We start from the raw sequence: 17,298 nt of genomic DNA on the forward strand, positions 1-17,298 counted from the left end.
TGGGGATCTTCCAGGCAAAACAATGATTATGTAAATAGACCATAGTGTCAGCAATGGCAAACGCTAGAAGAAGAAGAAGTGTCAGCAATGGAGCATGGAGCATGCAACAGAGCGGGGGTGGGGGCTGGCTTTAAGGCCTGACACTTCCTTAACTTAGGGGTGAGATCTTGTGGTGGCAGCGGTGGAGGTAGTAGGGGTAGTGGTGGTGGTGTGGTGGTAGTAGTGGTAGCAGGTGTAGAGGTGTGTGTGTGTGTGTGTGTGTGTGTGTGTGTGTGTATTTTGTGTGTATTTTGTGTGTATTTTTGTTGGTCTGCTTTTAATTCTGCTTCTAAGACCCTTTCTGTTTTGATCATCACGTTAGGTTCGCTTGCACTGCTTAACCCTGTGGTCTATTTGCATAATCATTGTTTTGTTTGAGACCCGCACTGGTTTAATCCCCACTGGTTTGCGCTCTTTTTCCACTCCGCCCCCTCTCCTAGTCACAGCCTGTTTTCCACCGTTGAATCCCCACTGGTTCTCACACTTTTTCCTTCTCCCCACCCCCTATCCTACATACTTCCTCTTCCTGACACTTCCGCCTCAGGAGATATAAAGGAAGGATTTTCTAATGAATAGAGATTGATTGATTGCACTGCATCCCCGCTCATCAATGAAGATTGAACTGCGTTCCCAGCTTAGCCATGAGTCCCTGGTCGTCTCTCTCCCCCCCGCGAAGCTAGCCCGGCATATTTTGCTGAGGCACTGCTCAGCTCTGGCTTATAGTGCTGCTGGGAACTGAACCTGAGACCCTTGGTACCTCTGTCATTATGCTATTTCCCCCAGCCTGATGATGTGTTTTCTGAACTGTGGCCCCTTCACCTTTCAGGAAGCAGCTGGCCTGGACCCAAGTTGGGATGGCTGGCTCAGGAAGAAGACAAGGAGACGCAGTTGCCCCAGTCCCTGGGGAAGCTTTAATGACTGGGGCAGAGGAGGGCAAGGGGCTCAGCCGCTGCAGCAGAGGAGACGCACGTCATTGAGCGCAGTGTCGTCCAGGAGGCCCCTGGGTGTCTGGACCTTGGTCTGCAGGCCGCAGGCACCTTTGGGGCACGGCTCGCTCCAGTCCCCGAAGTCTCCCCATAGCAGGCCTGCCCCCTGCAGCTCTGAACCATCAGAGCAGCGGAAGCGCACGTTGTTGGCTGCTGTGTTGTCCCCGAAGGCCCCTGGAGCCTCCACACAGAGCGAGAAGGCCACGAGGAAGCTACCATCAGGACACCACTGCAGCTGGCTCCAGGCGCCCCAGCTGCAGAGGAGGGAGTCAGCTCTGAAGATGGCCCCTGAACTCCTCCAGCCCGCCCAGCCCTAGGATTTCACTCTTGCACAAGAACAGCCTTGCATCTGTCCGCCAGCACCCTTGGGACCTGCCCACCAAGAGGGGAGCTAAGGGCACGTCCCATCCCCTGGGGGACCCCTAGTTGCACCCTCCTACCTGCCGGCCTGGGACTCCACCTGGTGTGTGTTGCACTCTGCAGTCCTACGCGAGCAGTGGAGCCGAATCCCATTCAGAGCCGTGTCGTCCAGAAGGGTACCTTGGGGGGGCTCCACCTGGGTGGGGAGCACCGGTCAGACTGCCATTCTCAGCTCTGGGGTGCCCCCCCCCCCACAAGTCCCAAGTCCCCACTCCTGTCCCGGGACTGAATCCAAACCCCACCTTGAGTGAGAAGCCGCTAGCAAAGAATCCCTCTGGACACATCTGAGGCCAGGCCCAGTCGCCCCAGGGGCCCCCGTTGGCCACCTCCACTGAGGAGGTGTAGCCACTCAGGCCCGTGGACCCCGAACACCCACAGCACACCACCCACAGCAGCAGCAGCAGCAGCAGCAGCAGACAGGTGCCTGTGTGCCCAGCCATCCCTCAGGCTCTGAGCTGGTGGGGGAAGCAGGGCTCTAGTTGCAGAAGGGTCGCCTGGATTAAGTGACACCAAAAACTAATCCACTCTGGAATCCTGCACTCTGCTCTGCACTGCAGAGGACCTCTTTGTCTCTGGAGGAGGGGCAGTGAGTGACTAGAGCCAGGGATTAACATAAGCACCAGCTTCTCATCTGCTAAGTGCAGGTCAAGCATTGTGGTGAGCAAAGGTGTATTCGATCCTTGAATACATTCAGATGTGGAAATCACCCTGTTTTGCAGGTGAGGGAACTGGGGATTTCACATGGCATGTGATCGTACTTCCTCTCTCTCTCTCTGTCTGTCTCTCTCTCTCTCTCACACACACACACACACACACATGATGGTACAATTCCACACAATGCCCACCCCCAGAATTCCGTATCCCACCCCCTCCCCTGATAGCTTTCCCATTCTCTATCCCTCTGGGAGCATGGACCCAGCGTCGTTGTGGGATGCAGAAGGTGGAAGGTCTGGCTTCTGTAATTGCTTCCCCGCTGAGAATGGGTGTTGACAGGTGGATCCACACTCCCAGCCTGTGAGAGAGCCCCATTTGTAAGGGTAGAGTCATGCAGACAATCAGTCTCACTGAGAACCCTGGTGGCAAAAAGCAGGGTGGAGGACTGGAGAGATAGAATAATAGTCACGCAAAAGACGTTCATGTCTTTTGAACCTGAGGTCCCAGGTTCAATCCCCAGCACCACCATAAACCAGAGTTCTGGTTTCTCTCTCTCCCTATCTATTTATCTATCTACCTCTATCTCTCTCATCAAAATAAAATGAATAATGTTTAAGGGCTGACCTAATAGCTCAGCTGGATAGTGTACTGCTTTGCAAAAAAGCAGGGTAGAGCAGGACCAGCTCAAAGCAAGACATATCCTATTTTTATTACACTCCTCACCCAGGGGAGAATGCAATAGAGAGACAGAAGCATTCTCTGGGGAGTGGGGACTGAGAATAGAGCTGCTGTTTCTTACATTGTTTCCAGAACTCTTGCCCAGAATGGCCATCCCTCCATTTACAAAAGCAATTTACAAAAAAAAAAATTTACAATTTACTCCCAATTTACAAAAGCAAAAGCAAAAGCAAACCCCACCTGCCTTAAATTTGTGTTAAGAACATCAGCAACAGGGGGGCCAGGCGGTAGCGCAGCCGGTTAAGCGCACATGGTGTGAAGCACAAGGACCGGCATGAGGATCCTGGTTTGAGCTCCCAGCTCCCCACCTGCAGGGGAGTCGCTTTACAAGCAGTGAAGCAGGTGTGCAGGTGTCTGTCTTTCTCTCCCCCTCTCTGTCTTCCCTCCTCTCTCCATGTCTCTCTGTCCTATCCAACAACGATGACAACAGTAACAACAACAACAACAACAACAACAACAACGGGGGAAAAATGGCCACCAGGAGCAGTGGATTCATAGTGAATGCACCAAGCCCCAGCGATAACCCTGGAGGGGGAAAAAAAGTAGTCAGAGAGGGAAATATACTCCCAAACGCCTTCTACAAGGCCACTATCGCTCTGACCCCCAAAGCAGGACAGACAAGAAGAAAGAAGCAAACATATAAAACGCCTGATGAACATTGATGCAAAAATACTCAACAAATTTTAACAAATTGAACCTAACAACACAGCAAGGGAATTATCCAACAATAACTAGCGGGATTCATGCCAGAAACACAAGGATAAGTTAACATATACAATTCAATCAATGTGATACCACAGTTCAACAACAACTAAGATAAAAAGCCACGCGATCATACCGACAGGCGTTGAAAAATAATTCAACAGGATTCTGCACCACTTATGGCTAGGGAAAAAAAGAAAAAGAAACTTCATCATTGCAATAAGAAGGAACATAGCTCATAAAAAAGACCATATATAACAAACCCACAGTTAGCATCAAATTCAATGAAAAAAAATAAGTAAGCAAAAACTTGTCCCGTGAAATCTTGACCAAAGATGCCCACTCTTCACGAGTACTGTTTAAAATAGTCCTAAAAGGGAGTCGGGCAGAAGCGCAGCGGGTTAAGTGCATGTGGTGCGAAGCGCAAGGACCGGAGTAAGGATCCCAGGTCGAGCCCCCGGCTCCCCACCTGCAGGTGAGTCGCTTCACAGGCGGTGAAGCAGGTCTGCAGGTGTCTGTCTTTCTCTCCCCCTCTGTCTTCCCCTCCTCTCTCCATTTCTCTCTGTCCTAACAATGACATCAATAACAACAATAATAACTACAACGGCAATAGAAAAACAAGGGCAACAAAAGAGAAAATAGATAAATAAATATTTAAAATTTTTTTTAATAAAATAAAATAGCCCTGGGAGTCAGGCAGTAGCACAGCGGGTTAAGCGCACATGGCGCAAAGCACAAGGACCCGCATCAGGATCCCAGTTTGAGGCTCCGGCTCCCCCCCTGCAGGGGAGTCGCTTCACAAGTGTTGGAAGCAAGTCTGTAGGTGTCTATCTTTTCCCCTCTCTGACTTCCTTCCTCTCTCGATTTCTCTCTGTCCTATCTAACAATGACAATAATAGTAACTACAACAATACAAAGAAACAAGGACAACAAAAGAGAATAAATAAATTAATTAATTAAATAGCCCTAAAAGGTCTATCTAGAGCAATTAGAAAGTGGATAAAATCATGAGTGTGGGGTTTTGTAGGACCCTTCAGTACACTGGAGTACTGTTCTGAGCCCAGGATACAGCGAGATGGATCCCCGCCAAAGAAGAGGCCACAGAAGACAGCTCACGGCTGGTGTCTCTGGAAAGAGCTCTCCTCACCCTAGTGGTTGTCATCTCAAACAAGCAGGAACTTGGACTCCACCCTACGACAGGTGCCCTGCTGAATACAGCAGACAAGCAGATGTTGTATCCAGCTGGGACGCTGAAAGAAGATTCAGCCCAGTGCAGACAGGACGCCTTCCCATTGGGAAGCCCCAGGGTCTCCATGCATTTCAGCTCTCAGTTCCCACGAGACTGGCCAGCTGTTCCCTGAAGCCTCTCTTTCTCCTGGGAGCGCCTCAGGAACCTACATCCCAGTGACCTTTGTGCTGTGTGACCTGGGCTGTGACCAGAGGCCATCTGTGCTGAGTGACCTCAAGTGCCTCCTCTGCCCTCTGCCATTGTCTGCAGCCAGACGTCAGCAGGGGAGGGGAGGCAGGTCAGGGAGGCCCCTTGGGAACATGAGGGCTCCAGCCCGCACCAGCCCGGGGCCTGTAGACAGCAGCACAGAGCACCCTCTACTCTTGAACGTTTTCACCATATGCAATTCTTTCTTTTGTGTAACTTCAGTCAAACTTCTACCACAAACCCGAGGGGCCTCTGAGTAGCCTGGCCTATGAGACAGTGGCTGGCTCTCGGGACAGTTATCTTGTCCGTTTCAGTCACATGAAGCTCTCCCAGACACAACTGGTCTACCCCCAGGGCTCTTCTCTCCCACAGGCCCCCCCTCCCACCCCACCACCTAAACCTGAGGGAAACACTGGGAGATTTACACCCCGGTCTTTTTTTTTTTTTCTTTTTTGTTGCCCTTGTTGTTTTTCATTGTTGTTGTTACTATTGTTACTGATGTTATCGTTGTTAGAACAGAGAGAAATGGAGAGAGGAGGGGAAGACAGAGAGGTGGGGAGAGAAAGACAGACACCTGCAGACCTGCTTCACCGCCTGTGAAGCGACTCCCCTGCAGGTGAAGAGCCAGGGTTCTTGGGCTCTGCACCAAACCCACTGCGCTCCCGCCCGACTCCCTTCAATGGTTTTCAATGTGGTAGAAGCCAGGCTTGAACCAGGGTGGTGCAGACAGTAAAGCACTGAACCCTCCAAGTGAATTATTTCCCCAGTCCTCCTTTTTAAAAAATACTTATTCATTTTTAACATTTTATTTACTTATTCAGTTATTTATTTAGTTATTATTGTTGTCATTGTTGGATAGGACAGAGAGAAATGGAGAGAGGAGGGGAAGACAGAGAGGAGGAGAGAAAGACAGACACCTGCAGACCTGCTTCACCGCCTGTGAAGTGACTCCCCTGCAGGTGGGGATCCAGGGGCTCGAACCAGGATCCTTACGCCGGTCCTTGTGCTTTGCTCCACTTGCGCTTAACCCGCTGCGCTAACGCCCAACCCGCTTTTTATTTTATTTTATAAGACTTAGACTTTGCAGAGAAAGCCTTGAAACCTTTAAGAAAAAAAAAACTTTTTTTTTCTGAAAAGCAGTAAAACATAAAGCAGGACAAAATGTTCAATAAACAGGACCAAAAAGTAGGAATACAGCACATGAGAATATGGATCTTAGGATATCAGGCGGTGGCGCAGTGGGTTAAGCGCAGGCGGCACAAAGCAAGGACCAGCGTAAGGATCCCGGTAAGGATCCCGGTAAGGATCCCGGTTCGAGCGCCCGGCTCCCCACCTGCAGGGGAGTCGCTTCACAGGCGGTGAAGCAGGTCTGCAGGTGTCTTTCTCTCCCCCTCTCTGTCTTCCCCTCCTCTCTCCATTTCTCTGTCCTATCCAACAACAACAACATCAATAACGACAATAATTACTACAATAAAACAACAAGGGCAACAAAAGGGAATAAATAAGCATTAAAAAAACATAAACCAATTAAAAAATGGATCTTAGGGTGGAAAGAAGTTAGGAAATCTAGTTTAGGTATGTTTCTAGGGGCTCATGACCAGTAATTTTTGCTTGAGCTTGATAGTTAACTTAGAGATGGACTAAAAACATTGTCTGGAAGATGGTGTCAGAGTTGAGAAAAGAACTTGAAAGGTGGATTGGTGCAGAGAGCTGCCAAGCTTGAAGGAAAAACGGCCCATAAATATATTTTTATATAACACCGGAGCCTGTGTGACCTCTGCGTCCCTGTCAGTCTGAGCTCACAGTCCATGGTCACAGCTGGGAACATTCACGTCCCCCTTCTGAGCTAAAAGTCCCCTGCAGGCCTGAGACAAGAGGCTGGGCAAACATCAGGGACATTCATGGGGCCATTCTGACACCCAGTGGCGGATCTCAGAACCAGCTCCCACCTGAAGGAAGTGAAATGCAGTCACTCACCACAGGCAGGAGGAAGGGAGGGAGGCAGCGGGGAGCATGAGAGGAGGGCAGAGGACGTGAAAGGAGTTTGCTCTGTACCAGCAGTTCTCTGGACTGGGGCTGTGGTGGCTCAAACCTGAAGGCTGAGCCAGAGTCTGCGCCTCTCACTGCCTCAGGTGCTGCTGCAGGCCTGGCCCACTCTTGAAGCCTGTGTGGAGAGGGCTGTGTGGTATCGTCACCCTGACTTGGCTTGGTGACAGCATGGTGAACTGAGGCTCAGAGAGGCCCTGCTGTCCCTTCCCAATGCCCTCAGCTCTTGCCTGGAGTCCCTGCTGTTGGACAGTCCCAGACTGTCTCCCACCTGCCCTCTCTAGCTGGGTGGCTGTGGTGACACCCACATGGGGCCTCTCCCACCACGCAGGAACCCTTCCCCACAGTAGGACTCTCCCATCTCTGTAAGGTGCTGTCCTGGGTTCAGGTAAGGGGCTGGGGTGGGGGGTAGGAGTTGCTGTCAGAAGCACCCAGGCTCACTACCCACTGGGGTATAAAACCCTAGTAAGTGTCATCCGGGAGTCGAGCGGTAGCGCAGCAGGTTAAGCGCACGTGGCGCAAAATGCAAGGACCGGCATAAGGATCCCGGCTCCCCACCTGCAGGGGAGTCGCTTCCCAGGCGGTGAAGCAGGTCTGCAGGTGTCTTTCTCTCCCCGTCTCTGTCTTCCCCTCCTCTCTCCACTGCTCTCTGTCCTATCCAACAATGATGACAATATTAACTACAAAAACAATGAAAACCAACAAGGGCAACAAAAGGGAATAAATATTTACTTAAAAAAAAAGTGTCATCCTCAGAGGACCTAGTGGGGGTTGTATTGTTATGTGGAAAACTGGGAAATGTTATGCATGTACAAACTATTGTATTTACTGTCGAATATAAAACATTAATTCCCCAGTAAAGAAATTTTAAAAAGTGTCATCCTGAGGAATCGAGTCCCTCTCCCCTCAAGGTGCCTCTGGGCTGATTTCCCAGTAACCAGGCAGAGAACAGCCCATGACACAGTTAGCAGATGCCTGCTTACCAGGGCTCCTCTTGGCAGTGCTGAACTGGGGGCATAGGGCTTCCTAGGCGTGGGTCATCACAGAACACTGGGGTCAGAAATGCTTCTGAAAGTGCAGCAGAGCAGCAGGGCGGAGGAAGTGCGGAGCACTGGGCTCTCAACCATGAGGCCCTGAGTCTGATCCCCGCATCCCATGAGCCAAGTTGTGCTCTGGTTCTCTCTCTTCCTCTCATTTACGAAGACCAATCGCAAAATAGCTCACTTGGACGGTGTGCAATTCAGGCTTGAGCTCTGCCCCCAGGGCACTAAAGGAAGCTTCCGCCCTGAGGGGGGGGGGGGATGGAAACAATAGTAAACAGTAGGGCTGGGCTGGGAGTGTGGATCCACCTGACAACGCCCACGTTCAGCGAGGAAGCAATTATGGAAGTCAGACCTTCCACCTTCTGGACCCCATAATGAACCTGAGTCCATACTCCCAGAGGGCTAAATTCTGAATAGGAAAGCTGTGGTCCGGGAGGTGGTGCAGAAGCTAAGGCACTAGACTCTCAAGCATGAGGTCGAGTTCAATCCCTGTTAGGACGTGTACCAGAGTGATGTCTGGTTCTTTCTCTCATTAATAAATAAAATTTAAAAAAAAAAAAGAAAGAGAAGCTATCAGGGGAGGGGATGGGATATGGAGTTGTAGTGGGAACTGTACCCCTCTTATCCTATGGTATTGTCAAGTGTTTCCATTTTATACATTAATTTTAAAAGAATAGGCCTGGGGAAGGTAGCAGCAGGGTAAAGGCGGTAGCATTTCCTGGCAGCTGATGAAAATGCAGTATCATCCGACCTTGGCCTAAGTCCCAGGACTATGCATTTCTCATCAGCGCCTAAAGCAGCCAGCGCTCTCTGTTCCTGAAGCAAAGCAAGCCCCCCGCCACAACCCAAGTGAAGTAGGGTCTATTTTCCCAGTAGATGACACAACACCAAAAGTCAACAAAAGCAACAGGCAAAAATAAATCACCCTCATCGGGGAAAGGGAATAGGAATAATCAGAAGCAGTCATAAAATCTGCCACACGTCCAGCAAATATTCAAAGCCATAGTGTACTCAAGAACAAATGGATCAAATGACCATTCTTTTCTGGAAAGGGCAAATGGACTGCCATGTCTAAATCTGCCCATGGGCTGGTAAGGCAAGAATTAATCAGCAAAAACAAAATGTGACAGACAGCATGTGACTTGCAGGCACCAGTTCTATCAATCAGCAAATACTAAGCAAATAGAGGTGACGTCAAGCCCACCTCCTCCTGGGTGCTGATAATTGTCGCTTTGTACCAGCAGCTTTGCTCTGGGCAGCCTCCACCTCAGACTGCACAGGGAGCCGGGGTCAGGCAACTAGTCTCAGCACTGGCAAGTGCAAGGTAGGAGGACTTCCCCACCGTCCTGTCAGCGCCAAGCAGCAACTCCCTGAGAAGCCGCCAAGGAATCCAGAGGAAAGAGGCTGCAGTGGCAGAGTGACAGGATGGAGGTCTCCCTCCTGGGGTCTGGAACCTGAGACAATGAGCCTCCACTGTCGTCTAAGGAGGGACTCTGGCAAGTCTCCGTGCACAGCGGTATCTGACTCTCTCCCCCTTAGTCTTAGCATGGTGTTGGAGATGCAGACTAATGGGAGAGTCCCTCAGAAGTCCTGCAAAATGATGTCATACTGTTAGAACTGGGACACCTGCCTGATTACATCTGTCACGATTCAATGAGCTACTGTTTTCTAAGTGGTAATACATGCCCTACAATTTAAGAAATGTCCAGTAAATGGCATTTTTATTGGCCATGTTCAGAAGGGAAAAAGCTGGCAGCATGTTAAATACGTAGTTTTTATAAGACAACAGAAGTCACAATAAAACATCTTGAGGTTAACAACCATTTAATGTATTAACATTTTCAAATACACAACTTGGGCCAGCAGCGGCACACCCATTGAGCACACACACTACCAAATATACAATTTGCACATACAAGGAAAAACAATTCTGTGGACACAAAAGAATACCGACAGGGAAGAATACCAACAGAGACAGGGAAGAAGTCAGAAAAGGGTCAGCTCTGAGGAGGAAGGAAGCGCATTCCATGACAGGTTGTACACCCAGGCTAGGCAACTCAACTGATATGATCAGGTCAGACTGCCTCAGGTGCACAAAGTTCTCTATGGTCCCAATCACGGGCTCTGGGGCAGGGCTGTCTCACAAGTGATGCAGGATAAACCAGCTATCTCCCCCACATCTCTTGACTATCTAATTGTTAAATCCAGGAATGTAGGTAGAAAGTAATCAGATCAGCATGTGTACAGCATCAATGGTCCGTGTCTTCCGTCCCAATATTTAAAGTCAGTGTGCTTACTCAACCCTGAGCAGGTGCCTTGCACTGTGCCTAGCCTTTTGGTTGACGATACCCAAAATGAGGTGGTCAAGACGAAGTCTGAGGGGCTTGGGAACAATGGCCTGATCTTACTTACTCACCTCCTCTTTCCATCTCAGCTCATCTTTGTAGCAGCAAACATTTCACACCAGAAACTCATCCCTACTGACAGTGAATTTCCAGACTCAGGTGTGTCCAGTGGGGCTGGCTGCCATGTGGAGAGGAATAGTACACACGCCCAAGCTTCAGCCCTCAGCGCTACCCTTTAATCAAGGGTCAGACGGCATCAAGGACATTTCAGTGACCTAACCTACTCCACAGCTCCAGCTAATCCCCATTCAATATTAACAGGCCAATACAACAATAAAAACTGTTTAATATTTTACAAGTAAAGCACACAGCTTAATGATCTTTATCTGAACAAAGTCATTTCTTACTACAAAGAATCTGAAATCCTCAAAGCAACGAGCCAATCAGTCGAGTGTTACAGACGGCCGGTTTCCCGCCATGTAAAGCTTCTACAGAGACCACAGGCACTTCCTTCGGCTGTAGAGCGTCTCTCTTCAGTCAGAACAGGCCAGACAGACCTGTGCTCACCACAAGTGCATCTGGCATCAATCAGGCTTCTTTTGGGGACCTGCTGAATGAATCCCACCCAGCTCAGCTGACCAGAAAAACAAGGGTGTGAAGATAGAACTGGCCACACAGAAAGAGAGTCTATGCTACGAGGAGTGTTTTCTATGGAAAGAGAGCCATGTGAAGTACAGGGTCAGGAACCTTCACTGGCCAAATTCCTTTTGCAAAAGTACAAGTTTTGAAACATGCAGGAGAGAAAATTGGAATAAATTTTAGGATCTTTGAACATACACATAGGTAGAGAGATAAAGAAGTAACAAGACAGTGGGTGTCCTGAGCCCCACACAACACATACTTGGAGCTGAAAATACAATGACTTAAGCTTCTCTGTGACATTTGGGTGAAAAGCAAGGCTAATGTCCTGGTCAAGCTGTGTGACGCTGTTCCTGTTCTTGTCCACGTCACCACTCAGACCTAAGTCCCTCCCATGGCCCTGGCCCAAACCCCCATCACACCTCGACCAGGGCTTCATGGTCCCCACTGCATGGGACAGCTGTGGTGCCCTGCCCTGCAGAGGGCAGGGGACATGCACCGGAACTGCTCTAGAAGGTGGAACAGAGCAGAGCAGTCTCTGCACCACATAACCTCGAGCAGACTTTAAAGATCAACACCATCACTTCACACCCCTCATCATGCTTGCAATATTGCCTTCTCAGCAAGTAGAAAAATAAGCTCTAAGTAGGCTTAAGTGGCAATAAAAAATATTGAAAGCAGACACAAAAATCACATTGTCTCTAAATAAAACAAATCTACCTCCACATACTTGTTTCTAACTTTTTAAGTTTCTAAAACATTAGGGCTTAAATAAATCCACAGTTTGGAATACTTTCAGGAATTGCTCCCAAAGCAATCAAAAAAAAAAAAAAAAAAGGAAGGAAAGGAAGGGAAGGAGGGAGGGAGTTAAGTAGGTAGGTAGGTAGGTCACCTTACAAGGGGGGACAGACACCCCTCTCTCCCTGGCCAGCAGCTTCATCCTGAGCAGCCTGCTCTGCTGGAGTTTCACAGGGCCCAGAGGTTGCAGGTCTCACAGCACTGCCTCCAGAAATTCCCTGAGCTCACCAGCCTCCATTCCCATAGCAGCAGGCAGCAGTTCTGTCTGAGGTTCGCAAGTTTGTCATGAAACTGAAAGAAACTGGGGTCTTCCTTGCCACACTTATACACCACCCAGCACAGGACTGAAAATAAATTACCCCTTACATACTACGCCTAAGTCTAACAACGAAAAATGCCTTAAAACAGGTGTGTTCGCATAGGTACCCCCTGGGATGCGTGCCCTCAAGGAGTGTGTGTTCTAACTCAACAGCAGTCCAGAGCTTTCTCTGTGGGACTTACATGGATTAGCTGTAAATATGAGGTCACTACCTTTAAAACAACTGTTAAACCAATGTTTACAACATGTATCACAAACAGAAATGCCCTGAAAATGACATATTGCACACAGATGTCAGAAGCTATGCACATGTCAGGGAATTTAGAAGACCCAGAACAGAGACCCTAAGGCCATGCCTGTGGCCGCTCCGGCCAGCATGCCCAGGGCCAGGTCACTGTCGTTGTCCCGGTAACGTTCACGGATGATGACTTGGTTGGCAGGCTGCTGTGCATACAGTCCTGAAAGGAAAAACAAATCTGTGAGAAGACGCTGTGAAGCCCAACACTCACTCAAAACGATGGCTCACTTAAGTGGGAATCTAGGAGAATAATTATCCATGTCCATCTAGATAGCTGGTAGGTGGCACCAGTGAGTGCTCTTCACCTCTCCTCCACAACTAATTACAGACCGGACTAGCTTGGGGGAGAAGACATGTTCACTCCTGGGTGAGACTAACAGAAAAGCCGAAGCGCTCGGCTTTCCAAATTCACTATACAGCAAACATCGGACTCCTAATGAAACTTCCAAGTCCAGCCTCTAGCTCTCCAACAGCTTTCCTCCGGACAGCACTCGTCAGACAAGAAGGTGGGGGACAGCAGAGGACATACACAAAGCCCACAGACTCAAGACCTTCCTCAGACACAAAAACAAAAAATTCATCAGAAAGTCTATTAATATTCACGCAAACCACTTTTATTTACTTTGTACATAGTGGTGGCTAGGGAAATAGCACAGTTGGTAGAGCAACAGACTTGCATGCCTGAAGCTTCCAGTTTGATTCCTTTTTTTCCTTTAATCTCTATTTATTGGAAAGAGACAGACAAATCAAGAGGAAGGGGGTGACTGAGACGGAAAGAGAGACACACCGGCACCACTGCTGCACTTTTCTCCTACAGGTGGAGACTGGAGACTTGAACCCAGGTCCTGGTGCACTGTAATGGGCGCCCAACCAAGTGTACCACCACCTGTCCTGGCTTGATTCTCCACACTGCATGTACTGGAGTGGTGGATTCTCTCTCATAAAACTCCACATGAGATAAACAATAAACCTTGTGGTCCAGGAGATGGCAATGGGTAAAGCACTGGACTCTCAAATGTGAGGTCTCGAGCTCAATCCCCAGCAGCACATGGACCAGAGTGATGTCTGGTTTTTCTCCTCTCTCCTGTCTTTCTTATTAATAAATAAGTAAAACCTTAAAAAACTAAATAAAATATCCCCCAAGGATCCCGGTTCGAGCCCCCGGCTCCCCACCTACAGGGGAGTCGCTTCACAGGCGGTGAAGCAGGTCTGCAGGTGTCTGTCTTTCTCTCCCCCTCTCTGTCTTCCCCTCCACTCTCCATTTCTCTCTGTCCTATCCAACAACGACATCGATAACCACAACAATGTTAAACAAGGGCAACAAAAAGGAATATAAATAAATATTTTTAAAATTTTTAAAAATAAATAAAACAATAAATTTTGAACTGACAACTCATCTGGAGTAGTTTATGAGACGCAGAAACCTGAGCTGGAGCCCCCAGCATGGCACCGTTATTGGCTAAGCGATGCTGTGGTGTCTCTCCTCTCTTGTGTTTCTGAGCTATTAAAGAGTGTGTTGGAAGTCATGGAATTTTGTGCGAGTAAAGATCTGGAAGGTCCAACTCTGACACCATCTCCCCAGACAATAACTTGGGTCCACCTGCATAGCAGATGTCAGGCTCAGGCAAAAACTAGTCAAGTGATGGGCCCTTTGGAATACAATAAAATAGGCCTGCTAGCTTTCTCCAAAACGGGGACCCCAAGACCCCAAGTCTTCATCTGCAATATTCTTGCCTTTAGGTTCATGATTAGTCAACAATTTGTTCTGCATTATATCTTAACTCTTTTTCAGCCACCAGGTTCCAGATGCCAACCTGACTTTCTTGGGCAGATGACCCCATCAATGTGTCCTGGAGCTCCGCTTCCCCAGACCCCTTCCCCACTAGGGAAAGAGAGAGACAGGCTGGGAGTATGGATCGACCTGTCAACGCCCATGTTCAGCGGGGAAGCAATTACAGAAGCCAGACCTTCCACCTTCTGCATCCACAATGACCCTGGGTTCACACTCCCAGAGGGATAAAGAACAAGAAAGCTGTCAGGGGAGGGGAGGAGATACAGAGCTCTGGGGCACTAGATACGGAGCACTGTGAGGAAATGTACCACTCTTATCCTATAGTCTTGTCAACATTCCATTTTATAAAAATAAAAGAAACCTAGAAGGTACAATGACAAAAATTTTTAAATATATTTAACAAGGGCCAGGCAATGGGGCACCTGGTGGAGTGCACACATTACAATGCAAAAGGAACAAGGATTCAAGCCCCTGGTCCCCATCTGCAGGGGAGAAGTGTCACAAATGGGGAAGCAGTACTGTGTCTCCCCAGTCTGTATTTCAATTTGTCTCTATCCAATAAACATTTAAATGAAGATACATTATTATTATTACTACATAATATCAGAGATTGAACCCAATGCCTCACATAGTCAAGGCATGCGCTATACACCTAAATATGCTCATGTAACTTGCTCTTCATTTTTTTTTCTATTTTTTTTTATTGGGGAATTAATGTTTTACATTCAACAGTAAGTACAATGGTTTGTACATGTATAACATTCCCCAGTTTCCCACATAACAATACAACCCCCACTAGGTCCTCTGAATCCTTCTTGGACCTGTATTCTCCCCGCCCGTCCACCCCAGAGTCTTTTACTTTGGTGCAATACGCCAATTCCATTTCAGGTTCTACTTGTGTTTTCTTTTCTGATCTTGTTTTTCAACTCCGGCCTGAGAGTGAGATCATCCCATATTCATCCTTCTGTTTCTGACTTATTTCACTCAACATGATTTTTTCAAGGTCCATCCAAGATCGGCTGAAAACGGTGAAGTCACCATTTTTTACAGCTGAGTACTATTCCGTTGTGTATATAGACCACAACTTGCTCAGCCACTCATCTGTTGTTGGACACCTGGGTTGCTTCCAGGTTTTGGCTATTACAAATTGTGCTGCCAAGAACATATGTGTGTACACAGATCTTTTTGGATGAATATGTTGGGTTCCTTAGGCTATATCCCCAGGAGAGGAATTGCAGGATCATAGGGTAGGTCCATTTCTAGCCTCTGAGAGTTCTCCAGACTGTTCTCCACAGAGGTTGGACCAATCGACATTCCCACCAGCAGTGCAGGAGGGTTCCCACAACCTCCCCAGCATTTGCTGCTGTTACCTTTTCTGATGTCTGACATTCTCACAAGAGTGAAGTGGTACCTCGTTGTCGTCTTTATTTGCATTTCTCTGACAACCAGAGACTTGGAACATTTTTTCATGTGTTTATCAGCCTTTTGGATCTCTTCTGTGGTGAATATTCTGTCCAAGTCCTCCCCCCATTTTGGGATGGGGTTATTTGTTGTCTTGTTGTTGAGTTTGGCAAGCTCTTTATATATGTTGGTTATTAACCTCTTGTCTGATGTATGGCATGTAAAGATCTTCTCCCATTCTGAGGGGTCTCTTAGTTTGGGTGCTCTTCATTTTTAATCATGTCTTCATGGGAAAAATACTAAAGCCAGAGAAAAACGTCTATGGTCCGAGAGAGCTCTGTGTACACAGTGCAGGTCTGAGCCCTGCACATGAAAGGCGCTATATGGGTGATAGTACATCTGGCTGAATGCACATGTTAACATGCCGAATGGCCCAGATTCGAGCCCTCACTCCCCACCTATAGCAATAAAAAGCAAGTCTGCAGGTGTCTATCTTTCTCTCCCCTTATCTATACCCCCTCCCCCAACATCCCCCCTCCACTTCTCTGTCCTATCCAATAAAATGGGGAAAAATGGCCACCCAGAGCAGTCAGTGTGTAGTGCTAGCACTGAGCCCCTCGATAACCCTAATGGCAATTAAAAGAGGGGGAGAGAGACAGAGAGAGAGATGACATGAGTAGAAGCTCAGATGCTGTCAAGTTTCTTCCTCTGTCCTTGTTTATCTAAATGAAAAAAAAGCACCCAGGAAGCAGCGAGATCATACATGTGTGAGGCACAGAACACACATGGAAAAGCAAAATTTAAATTAGTGTTTATTTTGCATGACTAAAAATTATTAACTAGGAATGTAGTTCTATACTTCACAGCTATATAGTCTAATAGCTAATATGAGCTTATAATTAACCTTCCTCCTTGACCCAACTATTTAAGTTAACCCAGAAGAGGCGGAAACTAATTCAACAGTAATGTGTCCACATAAATGAAGAATTTAAGTAAAATCCACAGCAATCATCAAGGCTAGCATTTCTTTCTGTCCTTCCTTCCTCTCTTTCTTTCCATTAAGGATATTTGGCGCCAGCACTACAAACCCACCACACCAATGGCCATTTTTCCCCTTTTTCTTTTTTCCCTAATTTTCATTAGATAGAACAGAGAAAAACTGAGAGGATGGGGGGGGGGGGCTAGAGAGAGGACGAGAAAGATAAAGACAGCCGCAAGCCCACCTCACTGTTCATGGTCCCCATCAAGTGGATGGTGCCCTGCAGGTGGGGAGCAGGCAGCACCATGCACAGCACCGGGGGTCTCAGGTGAAATGGTGCTGTGCTGTCCCCCCTTTCTCCCCCCACCCCAGTCCCGTCTCTATGAGGAACTAAAAGGGGAAAGAAAAAAAAAGTCTGCCAGAATGGAACTGCACACATGTACAGTCCAGGTTAGAGAGAGAAAAGAAACTTACTTCACATGGAATAGTAATTCAAACAAAGAGAGCTGTCTAGCATCAGAATTTCACAGTTCTGACTTTTTCATTTTTCTATTAGCTTTCAACCCGACCCGGAAATGAGTCCAGCTAGGCAGTAGAATCCTTCGTAAGTGAATGAAGTACAACAGATTCCAGAGCAAGCTGAGCAGAAACTCTAGGACAAGGG

At 48.0% G+C, this 17,298-nt stretch overlaps 2 protein-coding genes across 5 annotated transcripts in view; both read right to left on the reverse strand.

Moving 5' to 3' along the window:
• Positions 1-931: 931 nt before the first annotated feature.
• On the reverse strand, positions 932-2,187 carry LOC103111608 (vitelline membrane outer layer protein 1 homolog). Its single transcript, XM_007520912.3, has 3 exons — positions 1,688-2,187; positions 1,466-1,581; positions 932-1,279 (listed from the first exon to the last, which is right to left on the reverse strand). The coding sequence occupies exons 1-3, from the start codon at positions 1,883-1,885 to the stop codon at positions 982-984; spliced, it is 612 nt and encodes a 203-aa protein (XP_007520974.1). The 5' UTR covers positions 1,886-2,187; the 3' UTR covers positions 932-981.
• A 7,683-nt stretch (positions 2,188-9,870) lies between these two features.
• Positions 9,871-17,298, reverse strand: part of PLEKHB2 (pleckstrin homology domain containing B2) — a 31,410-nt gene continuing 23,982 nt past the window's right edge. For all 4 annotated transcript variants that reach the window (XM_060178171.1, XM_060178173.1, XM_060178170.1 and 1 more), the window contains exon 8: positions 9,871-12,622. In XM_060178171.1, coding sequence (XP_060034154.1) covers positions 12,486-12,622 — 137 coding nt within the window. In that variant the 3' untranslated portion in view covers positions 9,871-12,485. The remainder of the gene's footprint in view (positions 12,623-17,298) is intronic.

The sequence above is a fragment of the Erinaceus europaeus genome, chromosome 18 (genome assembly GCF_950295315.1).
Source record: "Erinaceus europaeus chromosome 18, mEriEur2.1, whole genome shotgun sequence".
NCBI lineage: Eukaryota > Metazoa > Chordata > Mammalia > Eulipotyphla > Erinaceidae > Erinaceus > Erinaceus europaeus.